The sequence below is a fragment of the Narcine bancroftii genome, chromosome 8 (genome assembly GCF_036971445.1).
Source record: "Narcine bancroftii isolate sNarBan1 chromosome 8, sNarBan1.hap1, whole genome shotgun sequence".
Classification (NCBI taxonomy): Eukaryota; Metazoa; Chordata; class Chondrichthyes; order Torpediniformes; family Narcinidae; genus Narcine; species Narcine bancroftii.
In genome coordinates this window covers 167828926-167849850 of record NC_091476.1, presented here as the reverse complement: position 1 = coordinate 167849850, position 20925 = coordinate 167828926, and the positions used below count along the sequence as shown (strand labels likewise).

At 39.6% G+C, this 20925-nt stretch overlaps 1 protein-coding gene across 6 annotated transcripts in view; it reads left to right on the top strand.

Moving 5' to 3' along the window:
* The window catches only part of LOC138741554 (angiopoietin-2-like), a 193407-nt gene extending 173818 nt beyond the window's left edge, over window positions 1–19589 (top strand). For 5 of the 6 annotated variants that reach the window (XM_069895799.1, XM_069895798.1, XM_069895809.1 and 2 more), the window contains one exon: window positions 15629–19589. In XM_069895799.1, coding sequence (XP_069751900.1) covers window positions 15629–15789 — 161 coding nt within the window. In that variant the 3' untranslated portion in view covers window positions 15790–19589. Of the gene's footprint in view, window positions 1–6027; window positions 6063–15628 lie in introns of all 6 variants that reach the window. The other variant, XM_069895800.1, reaches the window with a different exon arrangement.
* The last annotated feature ends 1336 nt before the right edge of the window (window positions 19590–20925 follow it).

Here is a 20925-nt window from a genome sequence, read left to right as displayed (position 1 = left end):
GCTATCTGTTGTTCCTACTGGGAGACTGGTTTCAAAACATTGCAAAATCTTCAGTGTGACCTCCAGTATTCAGTCAAAAAGAAAAGGGGGACAGAAAGAGAAAAGTTACAGCAGCAATGATCAGAACAAAAGGCAAAAAAAAACAAGACAAAGTCAACCCTTTGAAGCCAGGAATTTGTGCCTGTCCTTTGTCACTCATCTCAACACCAATATTTCAAAACACTTTTTGATACAGTATGTTGTTTTCAGATTTCAGATTTATTATCAGAATGCATTAAATGACATCACATACAACCCTGAGGTTCTTTTATTTTCCTGCACGCGAGGCAGAATCACCAATTATTGGTAGTGTATTCAATGTACACGTGCAAACAAATAAATAAATGCAATACAGAGAGGGGAAAAAAAAAACAATAAGCATGCAAAAATAAGAGTTCTTAACTGAGTCCCTGATTGAGTTTGTCATAGAAGAGACTGATGGTGGAGGGGGAGCAACTGTTCCTAAACCTGGTTGAGCGAGTCGTGTGGGACCAATACCTCTTCCCTAATGGCAGCAGCGAGAACAGCTGAGCGGTGTGGATCCTTGATGATTGTTGCTGCTCTCCATTGGCAGCGTTCCACGTAGCTGTGCTCACTTGATCTTAGTTTTACCCGGGGTGCAGAGCTCTTTTTTTTTACGTTCATCAAGTACGGAGACAAGGAGGTGCTGGAGCTGCCCCACGAGGAGCCCAAGCGGTGCTGCTGTGAGCTCCTGCAGCACTGTACCCCTGCTTTTGCCAACGTGAGGAATATCTATTGACAGGTTTTATTTGACTCCATTATGCAGCAAGAACCTCTTTGTCATAAGATGAGAATGAGAATTTCAAACAAACTATGGATTTCCTGAACCACACATGAATGATACTCTTATTTACAATAGACATCATTATTTGTCTGAGTTCCTTTAATCTTAAACCATGGTTGCTCCAAAAATCATGTTCATTCGTAGCCAAATGGATAAGCTTGTTTCACTCTGGGTGTTGCATCTGTTTTCACTGAAGAAAATGATTCTGTAAATGCCACAATAAAGAAAGAAGAGATTAAGAAATTTGGATTGAATGATAATATATAAAGAAGACATACTTCACAGTTTTGCAGTATGCAAGATGTTGAATTGTGGGGAGGTGGGATGAGAGTGTAAGGCCAGCTTGTGTGCACAGACTGTTCTCAACCCACAGAATGTGGTAAAAGGCTGGTAAGTTGTAGATGCTTCATTGTTGTTCATTCGATAAAGGGATACTCGACCTGGGCAAAAACTTCTCGAATAGTTGTTCTCAACCTTTTACTTTCCACCCACATACCACATTAAATATTCCCTATGCCATAGGTGCTCTGTGATGAGTAAGGGATTGCAAAAGGTGGTAGGTGGGTGGAAAGAAAAAGGTTGCAAACCACTGTTTTAATCGTCCCTCATTGACTTGTTTTGTGCACGGTTTCATAACTCCAAAGGAAATGGACCAATGACAATTTTTCTCAAGCAAAATATTTCAGTAACATTTGGGTCTAGAGCAGTGATTCTCAACCGTCCCTTCCCACCCACATGCCACCTTAAGCAATCCCTTACTAATCTTCTTTTCTTCTTTGGCTTGGCTTCGCGGACAAAGATTTATGGAGGGGTAATGTCCACGTCAGCTGTAGGCTCGTTTGTGGCTGACAAGTCCGATGCGGTTGCAGCGGTTGTAAGGGAAAATTGGTTGGTTGGCATTGGGTGTTGGGTTTTTCCTCCTTTGTCTTTTGTCAGTGAGGTGGGCTCTGAGGTCTTCTTCAAAGGAGGTTGCTGCCTGCAGAAATGTGAGGCACCAAGATGCACGGTTTGAGGCGAGATCAGCCCACTGGCGGTGGTCAATGTGGCAGGGACCAAGAGATTTCTTTAGGCAGTCCTTGTACCTCTTCTTTGGTGCACCTCTGTCACGGTGGCCAGTGGAGAGCTCGCCATATAACAAGATCTTGGGAAGGCGATGGTCCTCCATTCTGGAGACGTGGCCTACCCAGCGCAGTTGGATCTTCAGTAGCGTGGATTCGATGCTGTCGGCCTCTGCCATCTCAAGTACTTCGATGTTAGGGATGAAGTCGCTCCAATGAATGTTGAGGATAGAGCGGAGACAATGCTGGTGGAAGTGTTCTAGGAGCCGTAGGTGATGCTGGTAGAGGACCCATGATTCGGAGCCAAACAGAAGTGTGGGTATGACAACGGCTCTGTATACGCTAATCTTTGTGCGGTTTTTCAGTTGGTTGTTTTTCCAGACTCTTTTGTGTAGTCTTCCAAAGGCGCTATTTGCCTTGGCGAGTCTGTTGTCTATCTTGTTGTCGATCCTTGCATCCGATGAAATGGTGCAGCCGAGATAGGTAAACTGGTTGACCGTTTTGAGTTTTGTGAGCCCGATGGAGATGTGGGGGAGCTGGTAGTCATGGTGGGGAGCTGGCTGATGGAGGACCTCAGTTTTCTTCAGGCTGACTTGCAGGCCAAACATTTTGGCAGTTTCCGCAAAACAGGACGTCAAGCGCTGAAGAGCTGGCTCTGAATGGGCAACTAAAGCGGCATCGTCTGCAAAGAGTAGTTCGCGCACAAGTTGCTCTTGTGTCTTGGTGTGAGCTTGCATGCGCCTCAGATTGAAGAGACTGCCATCCGTGCGGTACCGGATGTAAACAGCGTCTTCATTGTTGAGGTCTTTCATGGCTTGTTTCAGCATTATGCTGAAGAAGATTGCAAAGAGGGTTGGTGGGAGAACACAGCCTTGCTTCACGCCATTGTCAATGGAGAAAGATTCATTGCTGTATCTGACCTGACCTTGTTGGTTTTTGTGCAGTTGGATAACCATGTTGAGGAACTTTGGGGGGCATCCGAGGCGCTCTAGTATTTGCCAAAGCCCTTTCCTGCACACGGTGTCGAAGGCTTTGGTGAGGTCAACAAAGGTGATGTAGAGTCCTTTGTTTTGCTCTCTGCACTTTTCTTGGAGCTGTCTGAGGGCAAAGACCATGTCAGTAGTTCCTCTGTTTGCGCGAAAGCCGCACTTTGATTCTGGGAGAACATTCTAGGCGACACTAGGTATTATTCTATTTAGGAGAATCCTAGCGAAGATTTTGCCTGCAATGGAGAGCAGCGTGATTCCCTTGTAGTTTGAGCAGTCTGATTTCTCACCTTTGTTTTTGTACAGGGTGATGATGATGGCATCACAAAGGTCCTGAGGCAGCTTTCCTTGGTTCCAGCAGAGCTTGAAAAACTCATGCAGTTTGGCATGCAGAGTTTTGCCGCCAGCCTTCCATACCTCTGGGTGGGATTCCATCCATACCTGCTGCATAGGGATTACTTAAAGTGGCATGTGAGAGGAGAGAAAAAGGCTGAGAACCATTGTTCTAGAAGCAATTATCTCAAAATTTAGATTCTTCCCACTCATTGTTTGGACTGTGCATGTTACTTTGTTTCCAAATTTTGTCTGACATCCACACAGGTGTACATTTTGCCAGTCTCTTTATCAGGAAAGGTGATAGGTATTGTGGCATTCTGTGGATTAGGTGATTAATAAAGTCTATCAAGGTTGAACACTGATTTGGGCCTTTTATTGCTGATTTGCATCAAAATGATACAGCTCCTGCTACATGTGTTAATTGGGGATTTGGCAACATCAAAAGAAGATCATCCTCAGCAACCCAGACCCACACAATCATCCAGGCAATTTAAAGGGATCAACAAGTAGCTGTGTATTGGTGGCTGAATGATTTATGGGTGTTGGCCATTTCAAGCCTCATGATGGCCTTTAAATGCCACCAGAGGGAAATTTGTTTTCTTTTAATTTCTAAGACTTCTTCCTCACTTCTTACGGTCCAATAGAAGGCTATTCAGTCCATCGAGTCCATGCCAGCTCATAGTTAAAAAATTTCACTCCTTCTCGCTCCATAGACCTGCAACTTGTTCTCAGACACCAATTAACTTGCTTTTGGTTCTGATTCTACATACCAATACAGTAGCCAATTAGTTTACCAGCAGCTGTAGGGTTTATGGGGAATATTGTCACATGGAAAAATTTTCAACTCTGCAGAGAGAACACCTGAGGTTGGAGTTGAACCCAAATCCCTGGAACAGTCAGGCAGCAGCTTTAACTGCCAGCACCATAGTTCATCATTTCACAAACCAATGGTGCTTTCAGAATCAGATGTCCTGTTGTTGAATATATTGAGGGAAGTGAACAGAAGGCTGGCAGACCAGAGCTACAGGCCAGATGGAGGAGAAGGTGGAGGAAGAGGAGGAGGAGGTAGAGGAGGAGGAGGTAGAGGAGGAGGAGGAAATAGAGGAGGAGGTAGAGGAGGAGGAGGTAGAGGAGGAGGGAGGAGGAAGAGGAGGAGGAGGAGGAGATGACAAACTGCCCACAGGAGAACATATCCAGCAAGGAATCCCAGCAAAGCAAACAGCAGGACAAATAAATGAGATGAGGAGATTTGAACAGAAATATGCCACTTGCTACTGCCACACCTGGAAGAAACTGGGAGATGCAGCAGAGCAGTTTGCAAGATCCATTGTGATCCACCACACAACAGCTGCAAAGCCAGGAAGGAAGAGATCAATCAGTCCACTGTGTATATCTTGATGAATGGTTCAGGCCCTAAATGCCTGTAATATATCTTTATCTCCAATGGATGCTGCACAACAGGCTGAGTTCTTCCACCATTTCTGTGTGTTTTTACAACAATCACAGTGACCCCATTTCACAACTCCCACCTTACCTTTTCTCTCTTGCGAACCATCACAACATACACTTGACCAAAGCTGACAGAAGATGACCATTCCGCATTGTATATTCCAATCAACCAGGAGAGGAAAATCATGCAAATAATCAACCAATTAGCCTTGTGCATTACCTAGATTGAACAGTGTTAAAACATATATGGTGCTGTTCCTCGGTCATTGCAGAATGGTTGTTAGAAAACTGAAGCAGGAAACAGGGAACACAAGATGATCTTCCAACACAACCCAGTCAAAAACCATCTCTTCAAGTTGCTCAATCCAACCAAAAGTGACAGCTATTCAGACAGAGTGGTTGACAGATGACAGCAAGGGGTTTGGAATTGGTAAGATCACTCGTGTTGTTTTTCTGGGAAGCAATTATCAAAGCCTTGGCTCAATTTCTCAGTAATCCTGGTGGGAATCTGTTAAAGGCGCTGAAATGTCAAGATTACTCAAACTCATGTTGGATTCAGAGACAAGGTACATATATTTGGAACAAGGGGCATCTATTTATGTTGGAGGAATTACTTCCCACACAGGATCCTGAATCTTTGAAATTCTCTTAGCCAACAGAGGAGCCCCTATCATTCAATATTATTAGGTAATAGAATGCAGTCAGAAAAGTGAAAGTGAGGCCAAGGCCATATTATCCATCTTATTCAACAGTGGACCAAATTCAAGTGAGCATATAAGGAACTTCTCATCATATTTGTTATCTGCTTGTATGATGCCTGGTGGCTGGATCTGCAATTGTAGATGTGAACTTGGCCACCACTTCCATGCAGGAAGGCATGACTTCCATGCAAATTGGTGATTGATTCTCCCTATCTTCTTTGTCTTTACATATATGCTTTCATGTTCGACAATCCAATTTTCCAAGCTTTACATTTTCGTTGGTTGTCAGCTTTCTCCTTGGAGCTCTACACCCGATTCTTCTGCAGCTGAGCTCATGTACAGGGAGCTGAACCTAAGCTGTCCTTTTATCCAGTTCTGACTGCAGATTACTCCTGTCCGGTGATTCATCATATGTAGGTAACGGCAACTACGTTATTATGACCATAGTGTGTCATAATGTTGAAAAACCCGAAATCCATCAATGCTGGGTGACTATTGTCAATAACTGACACGAAAGGACATCAGACACTGAGTATAAATGAAAATTAGCGGCAAAATATTTTTAGGTCATTTAAACTAATGAAATGTAATAGCATCATTTTGCGATTAAACTTGGTAAATTCAATAAAAGTTAATTTAATGTTTCTTTTCAGGAAGCAAACCTTTTGAAAAAAAAATGCTGTCCAGTGTAAGTAGCAAGCACAAATCTATACTGTGATTATTTTAAAAGTATTTATTTTGGGGGTTTGTTGCTGAGAAACAGTGCAAAATAATTATGAAAGCCTGATAATAAGAATAAAGTAGAAATTTTATGCGTGACCTGCACTTCGCAATAAGAATGTAGAATCATCGCTCCCAATTATTGTAATCCTAGTTTTCCAGCAGTACATTTAGAGCCCACAAGAACACGTCAAAATTAATCGCCTGCTTGTGATTAACATGGGGGCAGATGCGAATTGTGCAGTGGACAATTTCAATGGGAATAACCAGCTTTCAGCTATTAAGTCAGGAATAAAGCCTTGTTTTGGGATTAGGAATGCCATTAACATCAATGAAGTTTCTAAACCTACATATTTGGAGACTTGGAAAAGGAAATTAAAAATAAATATTTAACTTTAATGTTTTCACTTATTTCTCTTTTTTGTTTTATTTTCAATAATTATTTTTAAATATTATTATCTTTTTGTTCACATCCAATTGTATAATTTTACATTAATCTGAATCTCAGAAATAGTTGAAGCTTCTAAACAGCTTTGAGAGAAGTATTACTGCCAGTCAATGATATTCTGAAGCTGTGGCTTCCTCAGAATGCAACTGAAGCAGATGACCAGTGACCTTGGTTTCTCAGACCCCCCTCAAGCACGCGTACTGTATGCAGGGACTTGGATTGCGAAGCCAGGTCCCATCAAGGTGTGCCCAATGATCAATGAATGAATGGCTGAGTTGAAGCGTCAGCTTAAGTAGATCATCGGGTTCCTGATCTAGCATCTATTGGATAGAAGGCTGATGAATATGAATTCTTATAAACCTTGGATTTGGTGAAATGCATGAGGGGAACGATTTGCAGAGATATTGGAGAGGAACAGAGGAATACGTCTTAAATGGCTCTGTAACAGATTACAAAGGTCACTAGTCCTTCTTCAGTGCTCTGTTACTCTGTATCATACAGCAGCAAATCATGAAGGCATCTACTACCAACCAAGGAGCAATTGGAGGAAGACAATAAAACATTGACCTTGTCAGGGATGTTCACATTCTGTAAATGCATGGAAAATAATTTCAAAATGATAATTAGATATTCTCAGCAATGCTTCAGCTTCATTTCCCACAGATGAGAAGACATTGTTTAAATTTTCTCTATGGTTATTTGATTCTGTATTTCTATTGTAGACTGCTTGACATTTGGAGTGGTATTAATTTACTTTAAATTGAAATTGCTGAAAATTATGCTTAATTAACTACTTATCCATCTTAAAGGCAGAAATAGTCTTTGCTTATACTTAGTTTTAAACAATAGCTGAACTCTATAAATCCTTATAAATAAATACAGGGGCTGGAATATCTCAGAAATGCACCTCTTGCCTTCCTAAATTTGCAGCTGCAATTTCACAGTCATTAATCTTCTAGTTCGGTGTTGACGTAATTGCATATCAATGATATCGAGCCTATTATCTGCTGGTGTCTGGAGTGACAACTGCTACAAGCACAGAAATGGAACAGATTCCAATCCATAAATGTCACATGATTCATTATAAAAAAAAACAAATACTTGAAATAATTTCAAGATGGTAATCAAGCCGCCAGATTCAAGGACCTCCTGCTTTTCCATCAATCTGTTCAATCATTCCTCTGTGAACATGTTGGATGCCATTGTCTCCAGGAGGATCCATTCTCCCTTCTATCATGGTTAAGCCCACTAGCATTATTCCTTCCTTTATTCCTTCATATCAATTAGCATTCAACTGAGTTTAATTGCCGCACAATGGTTTACCTGTCCAATCCAGATTGGATGATCAGTGAGTGCTATCAGGCTTCAGAGTGTTCTGATAAAATAATCTATTCGCCATGTCACATTGGAGTGCAAAGATAAGCAACTGCCCTTTTTACTTCTGCTTGATATCACAGGTTGCAGCTTTGCCATAAACATCTGACCCAGATTCTCCAAATCAGAGACTGATTAATTCCTTCTCTAACATCCTTTGTCTTCTGTCTCTGCCAATCTGCATGCCACTTAAGCTCTCATGCATGCCTTTTTCCACCTCAAAAACATCTAATCCATCATTTCACTGACTAGAAATATAGAAAATAGAAGCTGGAAAAGGCCATCCAGGCTTTTTGTGCCTGCTCTTCCATTTAATATGATTGTGGCTGATCATGTTCCTTGTCACTTCCCAGGATATAACAAGTTACCTGGATCACATACACTGGAAGGTATTCTAAGATAGGGCTATGGATGCAACAAATGAAGTCATCATCAATTATTGGTCCTTAGGATTATTCTTCAGCATTGATTTCCACTTGCCAGTATTGAACAGCCTTAGAATTTTCTCGCTGCTCATTCCCTAAGTAAGTCTGGGCATGGGACATTGTTCCCCTGGTGGGAATTAGTGCACCCTTCAATGTACTTCATACTTTATAATATAGCCCAATGAATCAGCACAGTCTTCTGTGATGTATTGATTTTTGTTTATTATTTAACTAGACGGTAACAGGCTCCTCTGGCCCACGAGACCATGCCACTCATATACATCAATCGACTTAACAAACCCCATAAGTTTTTGTAGGGTGCGAGGAAACCAGAGCCCCTGGAGGAAACCCATGCAGGCACATGGAAATATACAAACACCTTACAAACAGTGCCAGATTCAAACCCAGGCCGCTGGCCCTGTAATAGTGCTGGATTAACAGTTACACAAACTGTGCCGCACTAATGAGTTAGAGGGTTGGGAAGGGTTGGAGGGTTGAAGAAAGCAGCAAGCCAATCTTCCTTTATATTAACCAGCCTTGAAAAAGATTTTGAAACTATTAAAATTATTTGAGCTTTTCAAACTATAAACACAAATTTAATTTTGCTTGCTTTTTTTCAGATCCTAAAAATTTAACAGTGTAAATGGATTAAACAGTTCAAATTAAATCAAAATGAATCATTATTTACAGCTCTTCCACTCTATTGATATCAGTGGTGAATCTGTTACTGTACCAGATCCAATCTGGTACATTAATGTTGTTCATGAGGATTGTAGTGGAAAATTGCTCCATCTTTTCACTTCCACATCAGTGTTGTAATGCATTAAATTGTCTGCATTTTTCCTGAAGTTAGTTGAGCATTTATTTTGATTTTGGGTTATGGTGTGTGTGCGTGTGTCGAACATGGTATTTGTGTGGAATGAACTGGCAGAGGAAGCTGTTGAGGCATTGCAATTGCAACATTTGGATAGATACATGGAGAGGACAGGGGCAGAAGGAAATGGACGAAACTAAACAGAGAGGCAAACTGGGCTTCCATGGCTAAATTGGACTTAAGGGTCTGTTTCTGTGCTGCAGAGCTCTACAACTCTGTCTCTAAGCATCCAGAGACTCCATGATAAATGTGAGTGTTCCACATTAATCTTTGGTCTGTTTTTGGATTTAGTGCCAAAAGATCCTGTGAATTTCTTACTTACAATGCTTAGGTTGATTTAGAAGTTGTGCAGATATCATCGCCCAAAGGAATTAGTTCCTTATTTGTATGGAGAGGCAACTATCCAGTTCCAAAATTTAATTTTATTGAAGCCATTGGAACTCAATTTTCCATAACCCATTTACTAATCAACGGAGAAATAATTGAAGTCCAAATTAAACCAAAAAAATGCTGATAATACTCAGCAGGTTAGGCATACCTGTCGAAGGAGGAAGAGAGTTAATGTTGCAGGTTGATAATCTGGTTTAGCATTCTATAAGTTTCTTGTTATTGTGTGTGTTATCTACAACAATGCTATCTCTGATCAGCTGTCTAAGATGTCTCAATTTTGTAATTTTTGGGATATATGTGGGGGGGAATGGATTGATTGGTTCCTCTGAGATCCTTTTTTAAAATATTTTTACTAATATTCACTAATAAACATATATATATATGGAATGCATAATATTAATGACAAATTAGCTAACTCACCAAATTATGCAACACGTAGTGCAATCATAATTCAAAATAACAACAAAAAGAAAGAAAGAAATTCCACATATAGCATAATTCTAAATTGTATCCCCTAACCCAAGGTGTATGACGAAAGAAAATATGTACTTAGGTCATTAAATAAAACAGCAAATATTAAAATTCAAAAATAATGTTATGCCTAGAGGTTGTGAAAATAATTCAAGAATAGTCCCCACAGCATTTGAAATCTTATATTTGAGCTATTAATTGAGTAACTTATCTTTTCTAAATTTAAACAGGATGTAATGTCCCTCAGCCATTGAGCATGAGTTGTCGGAGCAGTATCCTTCCATCGGATTATACTCACTCAAATTCAGAAGAATGAGAGATCTTATAGAAACATATAAAATTATGAAAGGGAGAGATAAGATAGAGGTAGGAAAATTGTTTTCACTGGTAGGTGAGGCCAGAACTAGGGGAACACAGCCTCAAGATTGAGGGGAGTAGATTTAAGGTGGAGATGAGGAAAAGCTGCTTTTTTTTTCCCCCCAGACAGTAGTGAATCTGTGGAATTCTCTACCACGGGAAGTGGTTGAGGCGACTTCATTAAATTTTTTCAGTTAGATTTTTACATAAAACAGGAATTAAGGAATATGGGGAAAAGGCAGGTGGGTGGAGTTGAGTCAATGATCAGATCAGTCATGATCTTATTGAATGGTGGAGCAGGCTCGAAGGGCTGGATGGCCGACTCCTGTTCCCATTTCTTATGTTCTTATGTTAACCAAATCACACGTACAGCCAACAGAGAGGCAAAAGACAAAGTACAACATTTAAATGGAGTTAAAATCATTCTCCAGTTGTACCAAACAGAGCGACCAAAGGATTAGCCTCTAAATTTACATTAAGAATTAAAGATAGAGTTTGAAAAATCTCTCTCCATTACTTTTCAAGGCCAGGACATGTCCAAAACATATGAATTAAAGGAGCATTTATCACAACAAGAGATGTGAAGAGACAAATTGCCTCTTATGAGGCCAAAAGGAGATATAATAAATAACAAAGAGAGTCAGACTTGCTTTGTCCTATGCTTCCATCAGTATATCTTTTCAAAGTATTATTTTTAGCCTTAATTCTCTCCGTCAATCCATTATACTTCTTTCTTCAAGGCCTTTTGTTTACCCTTTTAAAAATTGTTGGCCCTCAGTACCATTGAATCTTATCTGATGTTAAAATTAATCAAGTTATGGACACCATCACCTCGGGTGGCCTGAGTTCCATTTTCTTTATGCTGCCTGGGTCATTTGCCGTAATAAAGTTAAACTGAAAATGAGTCTCAGAAGCTCTTTGAAGCATTGGCTCAAGTTCTTACTAAAGCACTAAGATTTTCCTTTCTAAGGTGCCCTTTGACAAGCTAAAATCACACAGTCAATGAAGCTCCAACCAGGTGAAGTCTGGAAAATACATCAGCTAATTTTTACAGAGTTAGACCTTGTACTATTTGTTGGTAAAGAAAAAATCAAGTCGTATTGGATAGGCTAACCAATGTAATGACAGAAGCTTCTTGTCAGTCCAAACTACTAATCTTTACACCATTAAAGATACGGTAATAATTAATGGTCTGGTTTGAGTGATTGAAATTATAGCACAACCAATATTGTGCAATATCGTTACAGCATGGAGCTGACAGCAACACATGGATTTATCTATATACATGGCTTATTGGTGAAATTCTGAACCCTCTGTCAATTTCTTGAGAACTTGCACAGTTCTGCAGCCTTCTTTATTACAATCAAAGAAAGTCCATAAGCTGAAGCATTCAGTTGCTTACATACTATTCTCAGTAAATATAAACTAAAATGTTATACCACAGGGATAGTCACAAATCTTCCTTGAAAAAGCATAGCAGCCCATCAACTCTGATAAGATCTTGGCTGCTTTTCAAATGACTTCTTCACTCAGATTGGTTTACAAATGTGCATGTGAGATTTACTGACATCTTACACAAATATTGACGATTGAATACAATAGGAACATAAGAAAAAGGAGCGGGTTTAGGCTATTTAATCCTTCAAGCTTTCACCACCATTCATCAAGATCATGGCTGATTTCCATTTTCCCGCATTTTCCCTTATTTTGTATTCACTTAATATCCAGAAATATATCAATCACTGTTTTAAATCCACTCAATGACTGAGCTTTCACTGCTACCTGGGAAGAGACATGCTGCGTGAAGAAATTTCTCATCTCAATTGTAAATTATCACAGCCTTTGATGCGAAGCTGTGACCCCTTCTGTCAGCCGAGGTGAAGAAGCCTCCTTGCATTCACTCAGTCAAGCCCTGCAAGAATTTCACACATTTCAATGAAATTGCCTTTAATCTTTCCAATCTATAAAGAGTAAAGATAAAGATGGTGGTAGCATGGTTAGGGTAGTGGTTAGCGCAATGCTGTTACAGCACCAGAGATTAGGAGCAGGGTTTAAATCCCTGCGCTGTCTGTAAAAACTTTGTTTGTTCTCCCTGTGTCTGCGTGGGCTTTCCTCGGGCTACTCCAATTTTCTTCCACCTTTCAAAATAGATGTACCCGGGGCTGTAGGTATAATTGGGCGGTGGGAGCTCATGGGCCGAAAGGGCCTGTTACTGTGCTGTATATCTAAATTAAAAAAAAATATAAACCTTAATTCCTCAATTTCTCTTCATTTTGGCAAAAACATCACTGGAACCAGACATGAATCTCTTCACCATCATCGTTCAATGGGAAGTATATTCTCCTTAGGTAGGACACAGAAAATCTTGAGAATTCTCCAAGGGCAGTCTCACCAAACCCATGTATAATTGGAGCATGAACAGCATCTTCCCACAGGCTGTGAGAATGCTGAATGACCAAAGGAACTGCTCACATTCACTATCCTGGACTTCCATATTTACAAAGCAATATTTATTTAGTTATTTGTAAACATGAATACTTGTCCTGCATACGTAATGTTGGTCTATTTGTGTGCTTGTGCACTTGTGTGCGTGTTTTGCACCAAGCACCTTTGAACATTGTTTATAGATTATTCTTTATGTTTCTGTGAATTACAACTTCACATTTTCCACTTTAAATTGCACCTGCTGTGTTCTTACACATTTATTCAACTTGGCAATATTCTGTTAAAGCAATGTTACTTCTTTGTTACTCAAATTCTATAATGCTGGGGAAGGGTCGTAAATTAGTGTTCACGAAAGGAAAGGAATGGTTAAAGTTCTATTTTCTTGCAGATGACCTAATTTCCTTTTATGTTGCTTGAAATTTCAAGTCTTTGTAGTCTATAATTAAATACAAATGCATGCTCTGATATTACACAACTAATTTGGCAACATTTTACATATTTCATTTCACAGGTGTTTCTATGTGCATGTCTGATTAGCTTAATACATTACCATAAGTTAGGGTATTGAAGCAAGAAACCAACATAAACAGTTGTAAATTTGCTGTCCCCAACTCCTTTAATACATGCAATTGCAACATTCCCACCAACAGTGTAAGGCAGAGCAGATACAGTGGGTTCTGAAGTGAAAGGATATTTTGAAGCTGGGAATGAGGGAGATGCCAGGGGACACATAGACTGTTTGAATGCCTGGCAGAGTCAACCCTGCAATAATTTCTTTTTTGTTTAATATCTGTTCAAGGACATTCTGATTTTCTTCTTGCAGCTCCTGGTCCTTCGTCTCTCTCTTCTCTGGTGCTTTTAATTTAAGAAAGCCCCACACTACAACTATCAATTTGAAATAAAGCAGATTCACAAGGACGCACTTTAAAGTTTTTCTTTATTGTTACTTCTGCAAATCTGAGAAGCCCCTGGTAGCTGCAGAGAGTACAATCTGTACAGGCGGCATCTCGGAGATTTGTCGCTCTACAGACCTGACCAAAGTATCTTGGTCACCAGTCCAGTCCAGTATGGAGGAAGGACTGCACTATAGAGGATGGCATCTTCCAGTCAGACTTCAAACTGAGGAACATCGGACCTCTCAGGTGGCTATTGGAAGATTCCACGTTAAAACTTGGAGGAAAAGCAAATTATTCTCCATGGTCTTTTGAATTATAATCTAAAAATTAATTATTTAGTCAATATGTCTTGTGAGATATTTCTCAGCATAATGGAGGTGAAAACAGTGATGAGAACATTGCAGCAAATTGGATTTTGATGCCCACGATTTAGACAATTTGCCATCTCTACATTTTCTGACCATAATTATATTGCATGACATTATCATAGGAAATAGGTTGCAGTTGTCTCAAACTAATTTCTGATAGTCCTTATGCATTTAAGTGAGAAAGCTCCTTGATGACGAGCTCATGCCTGAAATGTTGGTTTTGTACCTTTATATTTGCTGCATGAAGAACACTGTGTAACTTTAAATTTAAAATTAGACATACAGCATGGAACAGGCCATTGCGGCTCATGTGTCCATGGTGCCAAATTTGCACACAATTGACTTACACTCGCAATACGTTTCGAACGGTGGAAGGAAACCGGAGACCCCTGGAAAAAAAACCCACGCAGTCATGGAGAGGATATATAAACTCCTTACAGAAAGATTTGAACCCTGGTCCTGATCGCTGACACTGTAAAGGCATTGTGCTAACTGCTTCTCTAACCATGCCATCCTTTGCCAACTCTGCCGCCCAGGTTGAGCTTCTCCAGCATTTTTGTTTGAACTCCTTTTTATCCCTTCCTTCAACTGTGTCTTATCGTTCCTGTTAAAATGTCCAGTTCACGAGAGTGGGGAGTGGCTGATCTGAACCTGCCACCTGGTAAGCATCCATTAATTCAGATATGGTTTTTGAGACTAAAACATTAGTAACCTCACAATCCACTCTCTTCACATTGGAAAATGGTGTGATGAGTAGCATTACATTTTTTTAGATTAAAGACTAAAGTTTTGTGCTTTCACCTGGATTAGACATTTAAGTCGATCTAACATATTTTAAAATGATTGTTATTTTTCTTACCATTGAGATATTATTTATTAATTGGTTGGCAAAGTACCTTGTAGCTTTAACATCTGAAGTTCAGTTCTGACCTCTGGAGTGTCTGGTACATTCACCCTGTGACCATATGGATATCGTCCATTCAATGGGTATCATCCGGATGCTCTAGTTTCTCCCCAAATCCCAAAGACATACAAGTTACCCAACAAATTAGTCTCTGTAAAGTGCCCCTAGGGTGAGTGGTAGAATCTGGTGACATTGAAGGGAATGTGGGGTTAATAAATTGGGATAAGTGTACTATTGAGACAAATCATTGCTTTAGGGTTGGCGTGGGTTCAACGATTCTGACCTCACTCAGCTGCTCGTTCTCAACAATTTGCCATTATCCATTGAGTGCTCTTCACGGAGATGAAGAACTTCTTATCCGGATAACGATACTCACATTTTTCCACTACCAATAATAAGGAATTTTTATCATTTTTACTATATGATATAAGGCACCCTAAGAGTTTGTTGCACAGTGAACCATGCATATAAGGTTTTTATTCTCTGACACCGGTAAGTTTCCCAATAAGAAGACAGCTGCATTCTAATGTAATTAAGAAGGAGGTGTTTTAAATGACACTGTGTCATCTGCTTTGCCTACAGGATGGTGGTTTCAGGCCTGTGGCCCATCGAACTTGAATGGCATGTATTACTCTGGTGGTATGAACACAATTCGATTTAATGGGATCAAGTGGCATTACTGGAAAGGCTCGCACTATTCCCTCAAGTCCACAACCATGATGATTCGACCTATGGCCTTTTGAAGACTGCACTGGGTTCATGTTCTTGAACAGTGAAAAGAATTTTGTCTTCATATGAGAAGGAGATTCTGCATCCACTAGACAACCACTGATTTAATTTTATTGAATCATTTATCACACTCTGGTGGGATGTCAGTTTTAAAAGCCTCATCCTCAGCTCCAGCAAATTACAAGAATTTTAAAAAAATCTTCTTGCCCACATTCGATGATAAAAAAATCTAACAAGAAAACTCTCAGCAGCAAACTAAAAAGAGAATATTTAGTGACACGCCATTGTACAAGGTCCAGGAATAGAAAAGACCTTGAGGGCTTCTCCAGATCAACCTGAATAATGAGTCATCTGCTGGCATTATCTGGATTCAAGCTAAAGCATGTTTGAAAATGTTTAATCTTTGTCAGCTGCCTTCACTGTTATTTTTAGTAGATCCACCTGTGCACCTGCACATTCCTTGAGTAGACATTGAGTCACAAAAGAGGAACCCTATTCATTAATGCAATATGTTTAAATATTTAACCTAAGATTGGGAATTTTCTATGTAACCCTTTTATTTCTTTCAGTTGGGAAAAGAAAAACACTGTATATTTACATTATTGTGTTTATTCTTCTGGGTTACTTAGAGATTTCTAAGGAAAGCAAGTTCTCTGGTGCTCAGTTGCCTCAGTTAACTAATATGTATAGCCTGTTCCAAAACTTTCATTTCTTGTTGGCCACCATAATGTATTTGTCTTCCAGCAGATGTTTCACTCACTGCTGAGCTGTTTACAACAGAGTGATATGCATATTTTCATGATAAATAGAAACAAAATGTCGAGACTACAGAAGCCATGCCACTCTTTTTATGTACACTGTTAAATATCTTCCAGTTCACATTGCCTTGCTATCATCGCTCCTTTACAACAAGTGCCTGCTGCAGAACCTCCTGCGATAGGTTTGATGGTTTGTTGAAATCGGAGAAAAGCCATCCAATTTGATTACCTCTTTCAAATGAGAAATTCTTGTTTTTGAGAGCAGAAATGCCTTGGGAATTGTTGAATGTGCTTCCAAAGTTTTAACTAGGGCCAGAAATTGGGAAATAAGTCAAAGGTCGGTATTGCTGCATCGATTCATTTTGGATGCTTGCAAGTGGGAGTCACACTTAAAGCAATTAACTAATGAAGCAAAAGTCGGTCATCAACAGTTTTAAACTGTTCCATTGACTCTGCATATGTTATTTTCAAATGTATACTGTATTCATAATTTTGTAATACATCATATAGTACATTTACATACTACAAAAGTATACCATTCACATTATATCAGAATGGCATCAATTTTTCTTTACTAATTTTCCCTGACCAAACTGTCCAAAGATTTCAAATGAACACTGTCCCCACAGAGCCTTTGAGATGGCCTGCTGCAAGCTTCAGTGGGATCTTCTATACAATGGCTTGTGCTTTGCTGAATGTAGCCCATTGCACTCATTTCTACAAGGAGTTCAGAGGGCATCTTTCACCTAGTCTTTAAATTTCTAGAAGTAGTTGATTTCTGCATCAGTGAGCATTCTTGGTAACGTTCAGTAGAGCTCAGAGCATTTGTTTTGCAAGCATTTGGGATGAATCACAACAAGACAACCCCATCACTTTCTCAAGTTTCTTGCCAACACACAGTCCAAAGGGAATGTATGATGGTCACAGCCCCAGCAGGGCTGAACTGAGATCAATGCTGATTTCTAGACTGTCCATTAAGGACCATTCGGAGAGAGAATCTTCCTCAACATCAGCCAAGCAATTTTTTTTTGCATTTGAAAGTTCCAGTGGTAAGGCATTTGATTAAATGCCTTTGATTGGAGATCCTTCCAACAGGAACCACAATCTCCAATTTCTGCAATGACTTGGTATTGCATGCAGACTATTAGTTTTTGGTCAAACAGTGCATAAGATTTATCTTTGTTGCATAGTTTAAGACCAAAATTGGATGAAAGGTCAATGGGAAGACTGGTCCCATGTATTCTCTTCTCACTGAAACTCTCCTCTGAAGCTGGACCAGATAGTTTGCAGTTTGGTAACACATCTAACTCCGAGATGAGTTTATAGCCATAAATATGGACTATCTCTACCACTGCCTGATCTTTCGCCTTCCCTCAGCTCTTCCATACCTGAATCCCTCAATTTTACTCCAGACAAGGCTACTCATTCTCGGAGGCCATGCAAAGTTCTATTCCCTATTTTCTAACTTGTACCAAGTATCTTCCACACATTAGCCCCTACACTATCTGACTCATAGCCTAATTTTTTTTAAAAATCACATTAATTTTAATATCCATCCATAACCTCAGATTGTGCATTCTTTTAATTCATTCTGGATTCAGCCCTTCATTTTGCCTGCAGTCCAATAGGCTGGTCCTCATCATCAACTCTGATCTTGATTGCATGACTGTCAAAAGCCACCATCTCTCCTTCAATCTATCTTGTTCTTCCATTTTTAAGATTCCCCTCTCACTATGTTGTTTGATGATATGCCTTAACTTGAGAAATGGGTTCAATTATTCTTTGCAAAATGTAAATCCAACTCACGGTGGCTATAGGATTTTGGTCATATGAAATCTTACTATTATCCAACCAAAACTTTGTCATAGAGAAGTCAACGAACCTTGCACAATTTCCAGCTTTTTCCAACTTCAAATCAATGATTTCCTCCACTTCCCCCGCTCTCGCTATTTTGTGACCCCTATTATGATGGTAGAAGAAGAAAGACAATTATTCTGGCTATTGAGTTTGAAACCACCCCTCTTTATGTGTGAGAATATCATGGGTTGACCTCACTCTGTTTTTCAACCACCCTCTGTAGGAACACAGATGCAAGGTAGCAGGAACACAATTCGCCCTGGAATTATATTGTCACAATAACTGATGGGCAGGTTTTTGCTGATGAGATTGTAACAATAATAATTTCATTGATAAGAGTTAATTGCAGAACATGGCTCTCAACTACTAGTTTCATATTTCACACACTCTGTATATAAAATAGAACACAAATGCATATTCAAATATTGGAATTCTGCTCTATGTAAAATGGGATTACAATAGAGGTTGAACATTACAACAAGTTGCAGAAACAATTAATTACAGCACAGATTAGGATGGAAGTCACCAAATAATACATCAGGAAATGTAAATTTCATAAAATGCTCATTTTCTGACAGCATGTCAGATGTTTAAATTTATTTACATTTTAAATGTAAATTTAGATATACAGCATGGTAACAGGCCATTTCGGCCCACGGGCCCATGCCGTCCAATGACACCGAATTAACCTACAACCCCCAGTACGTTTCAAATGGTGGGAGGAAACCTGAGCCCCTGAGGAAACCCAAGCCGACACGGAGAGAACGTGCAAACTCCTTACAGACAGTGCGGGATTCGAACCCCCAGCCCCATTGCTGGCGGTGCGAACCATGCCACCCTAATGATTAGAATGATTCATAACGGGCTAGTCCCATCCTTGTAAGATCATCCATTAAGCCAGCTGGAAATGACTTTGATTTAGTGTTTAACAGGCCAAGAAAGGTTTCTGCTTAAACGCATCCCAACATTTTTGAAGTAGTTCACTGAAGTAATTAATACTAAAAATAATTTACAGGAAATGGCATTGATTAATTATAATAGATTAATTATTTACTGTTTCCAATATATATAAATATTGGGAAAGATTACAGCAACTTATTTTGCCGGATGAAACGTTAAAGGTGATATGCAATAACTAGCGAATTTGTTATGTATTTTTTCTTTTTTTAAAAACTATGAAGCATGGATATATATTTTACGGCAGCTTTTTGATTAATTTAAGAAATAAATAGCTACAAAGACCTACTTGTGTTTTTGTACATATTTACTTGAAATAGAGGTGGGTAAATGTTTATTCCTGAAGATTTTAATGCATGTGTTTATCCCATTCAGTGCTCCTTATGGAGTGCGACATGATTGTAATTACTTTTTCATCAAGGGAGACACTTCTGAAATTCTAAAAGCCATTCCTGGTTGAGATTCACCCTGGTTGCAACATCCACTTCAAATGGTTATCAAATTACATCATTCTCCTCTGTCAACATTTCTGAGTTGTGAATATCATTGGGCAGCCTCCTGACAACTATGTTCTCAAAATGTGTCTCCACACTGGAACCCCTTCAAGTTAATCCCAATACTTAATTGGCTACTACTCCAAATCAGTGCCAAATCCTCCTACCCCACTCCACCAGATCACTAATCATGCCTAGTTGAAAAAGATACTAATTGCTGTTGGGCGCAAGCTCCCAAACAGGCCCAACACTTTGATCCCTGAATCCCAGTCTCTCTCTCTCTCACACACACGCACGCACGCACGCACGCACGCACGCACGCACGCACGCACGCACGCGCACGCACGCACACACACACACACACACACACACACACACACACACACACACACACACACACACACACACACACACACACACACACACACACTCTATTTACCCTTTCCACATGCCACAACATCCAATAGAAGAAATGCAATATGGAACCAATGTAGTTTACAATGGTGAAAAGTTACAAATGTTTGTTGGCATGCTGGCAAAATCCTACAAAAGAAGGCTTATACAGCATGCATCATTTCTCACCACATGCTTTTTATTTGTACATGTGAGGAAGATTTTATCAGGCCACAATGTGTGGTTATTAATGCTGCTCATTCTTTGTAACTTAATGGGATATCTCTTTTATTTATCCCTATTCTTCTGTTTCTTTATTAATCCTGAAATTTGAGGCAAGCTCTGGGCACTGATCAATAACTAAGATGAAGGAAAGCATTTCAGGAGGTAAGATTCAGTTGCCACTTATTCCCTGTGCCCAAATCCACACGGGCTGGTGCTTTTGTTTAGTGGCCAGACGTTACCTGATTAGGAATGTGAACAGATGGAGATCCCAAGAGATGTGAAAGCAAAATGTGAAAACAACCAAGAAAGAAAGAATGAAAGAAAACTTAATGAGAGTTGACTAAGTTATCCATCAATATTCATGCATTGCCTGAACATCATGGTCAGATTAAGTAAGTTAAGAGGCACTTGAGTTCTGGAAAAGAAACCACACATTGGTCATAATTCACATTAAATAAGAAAGAAT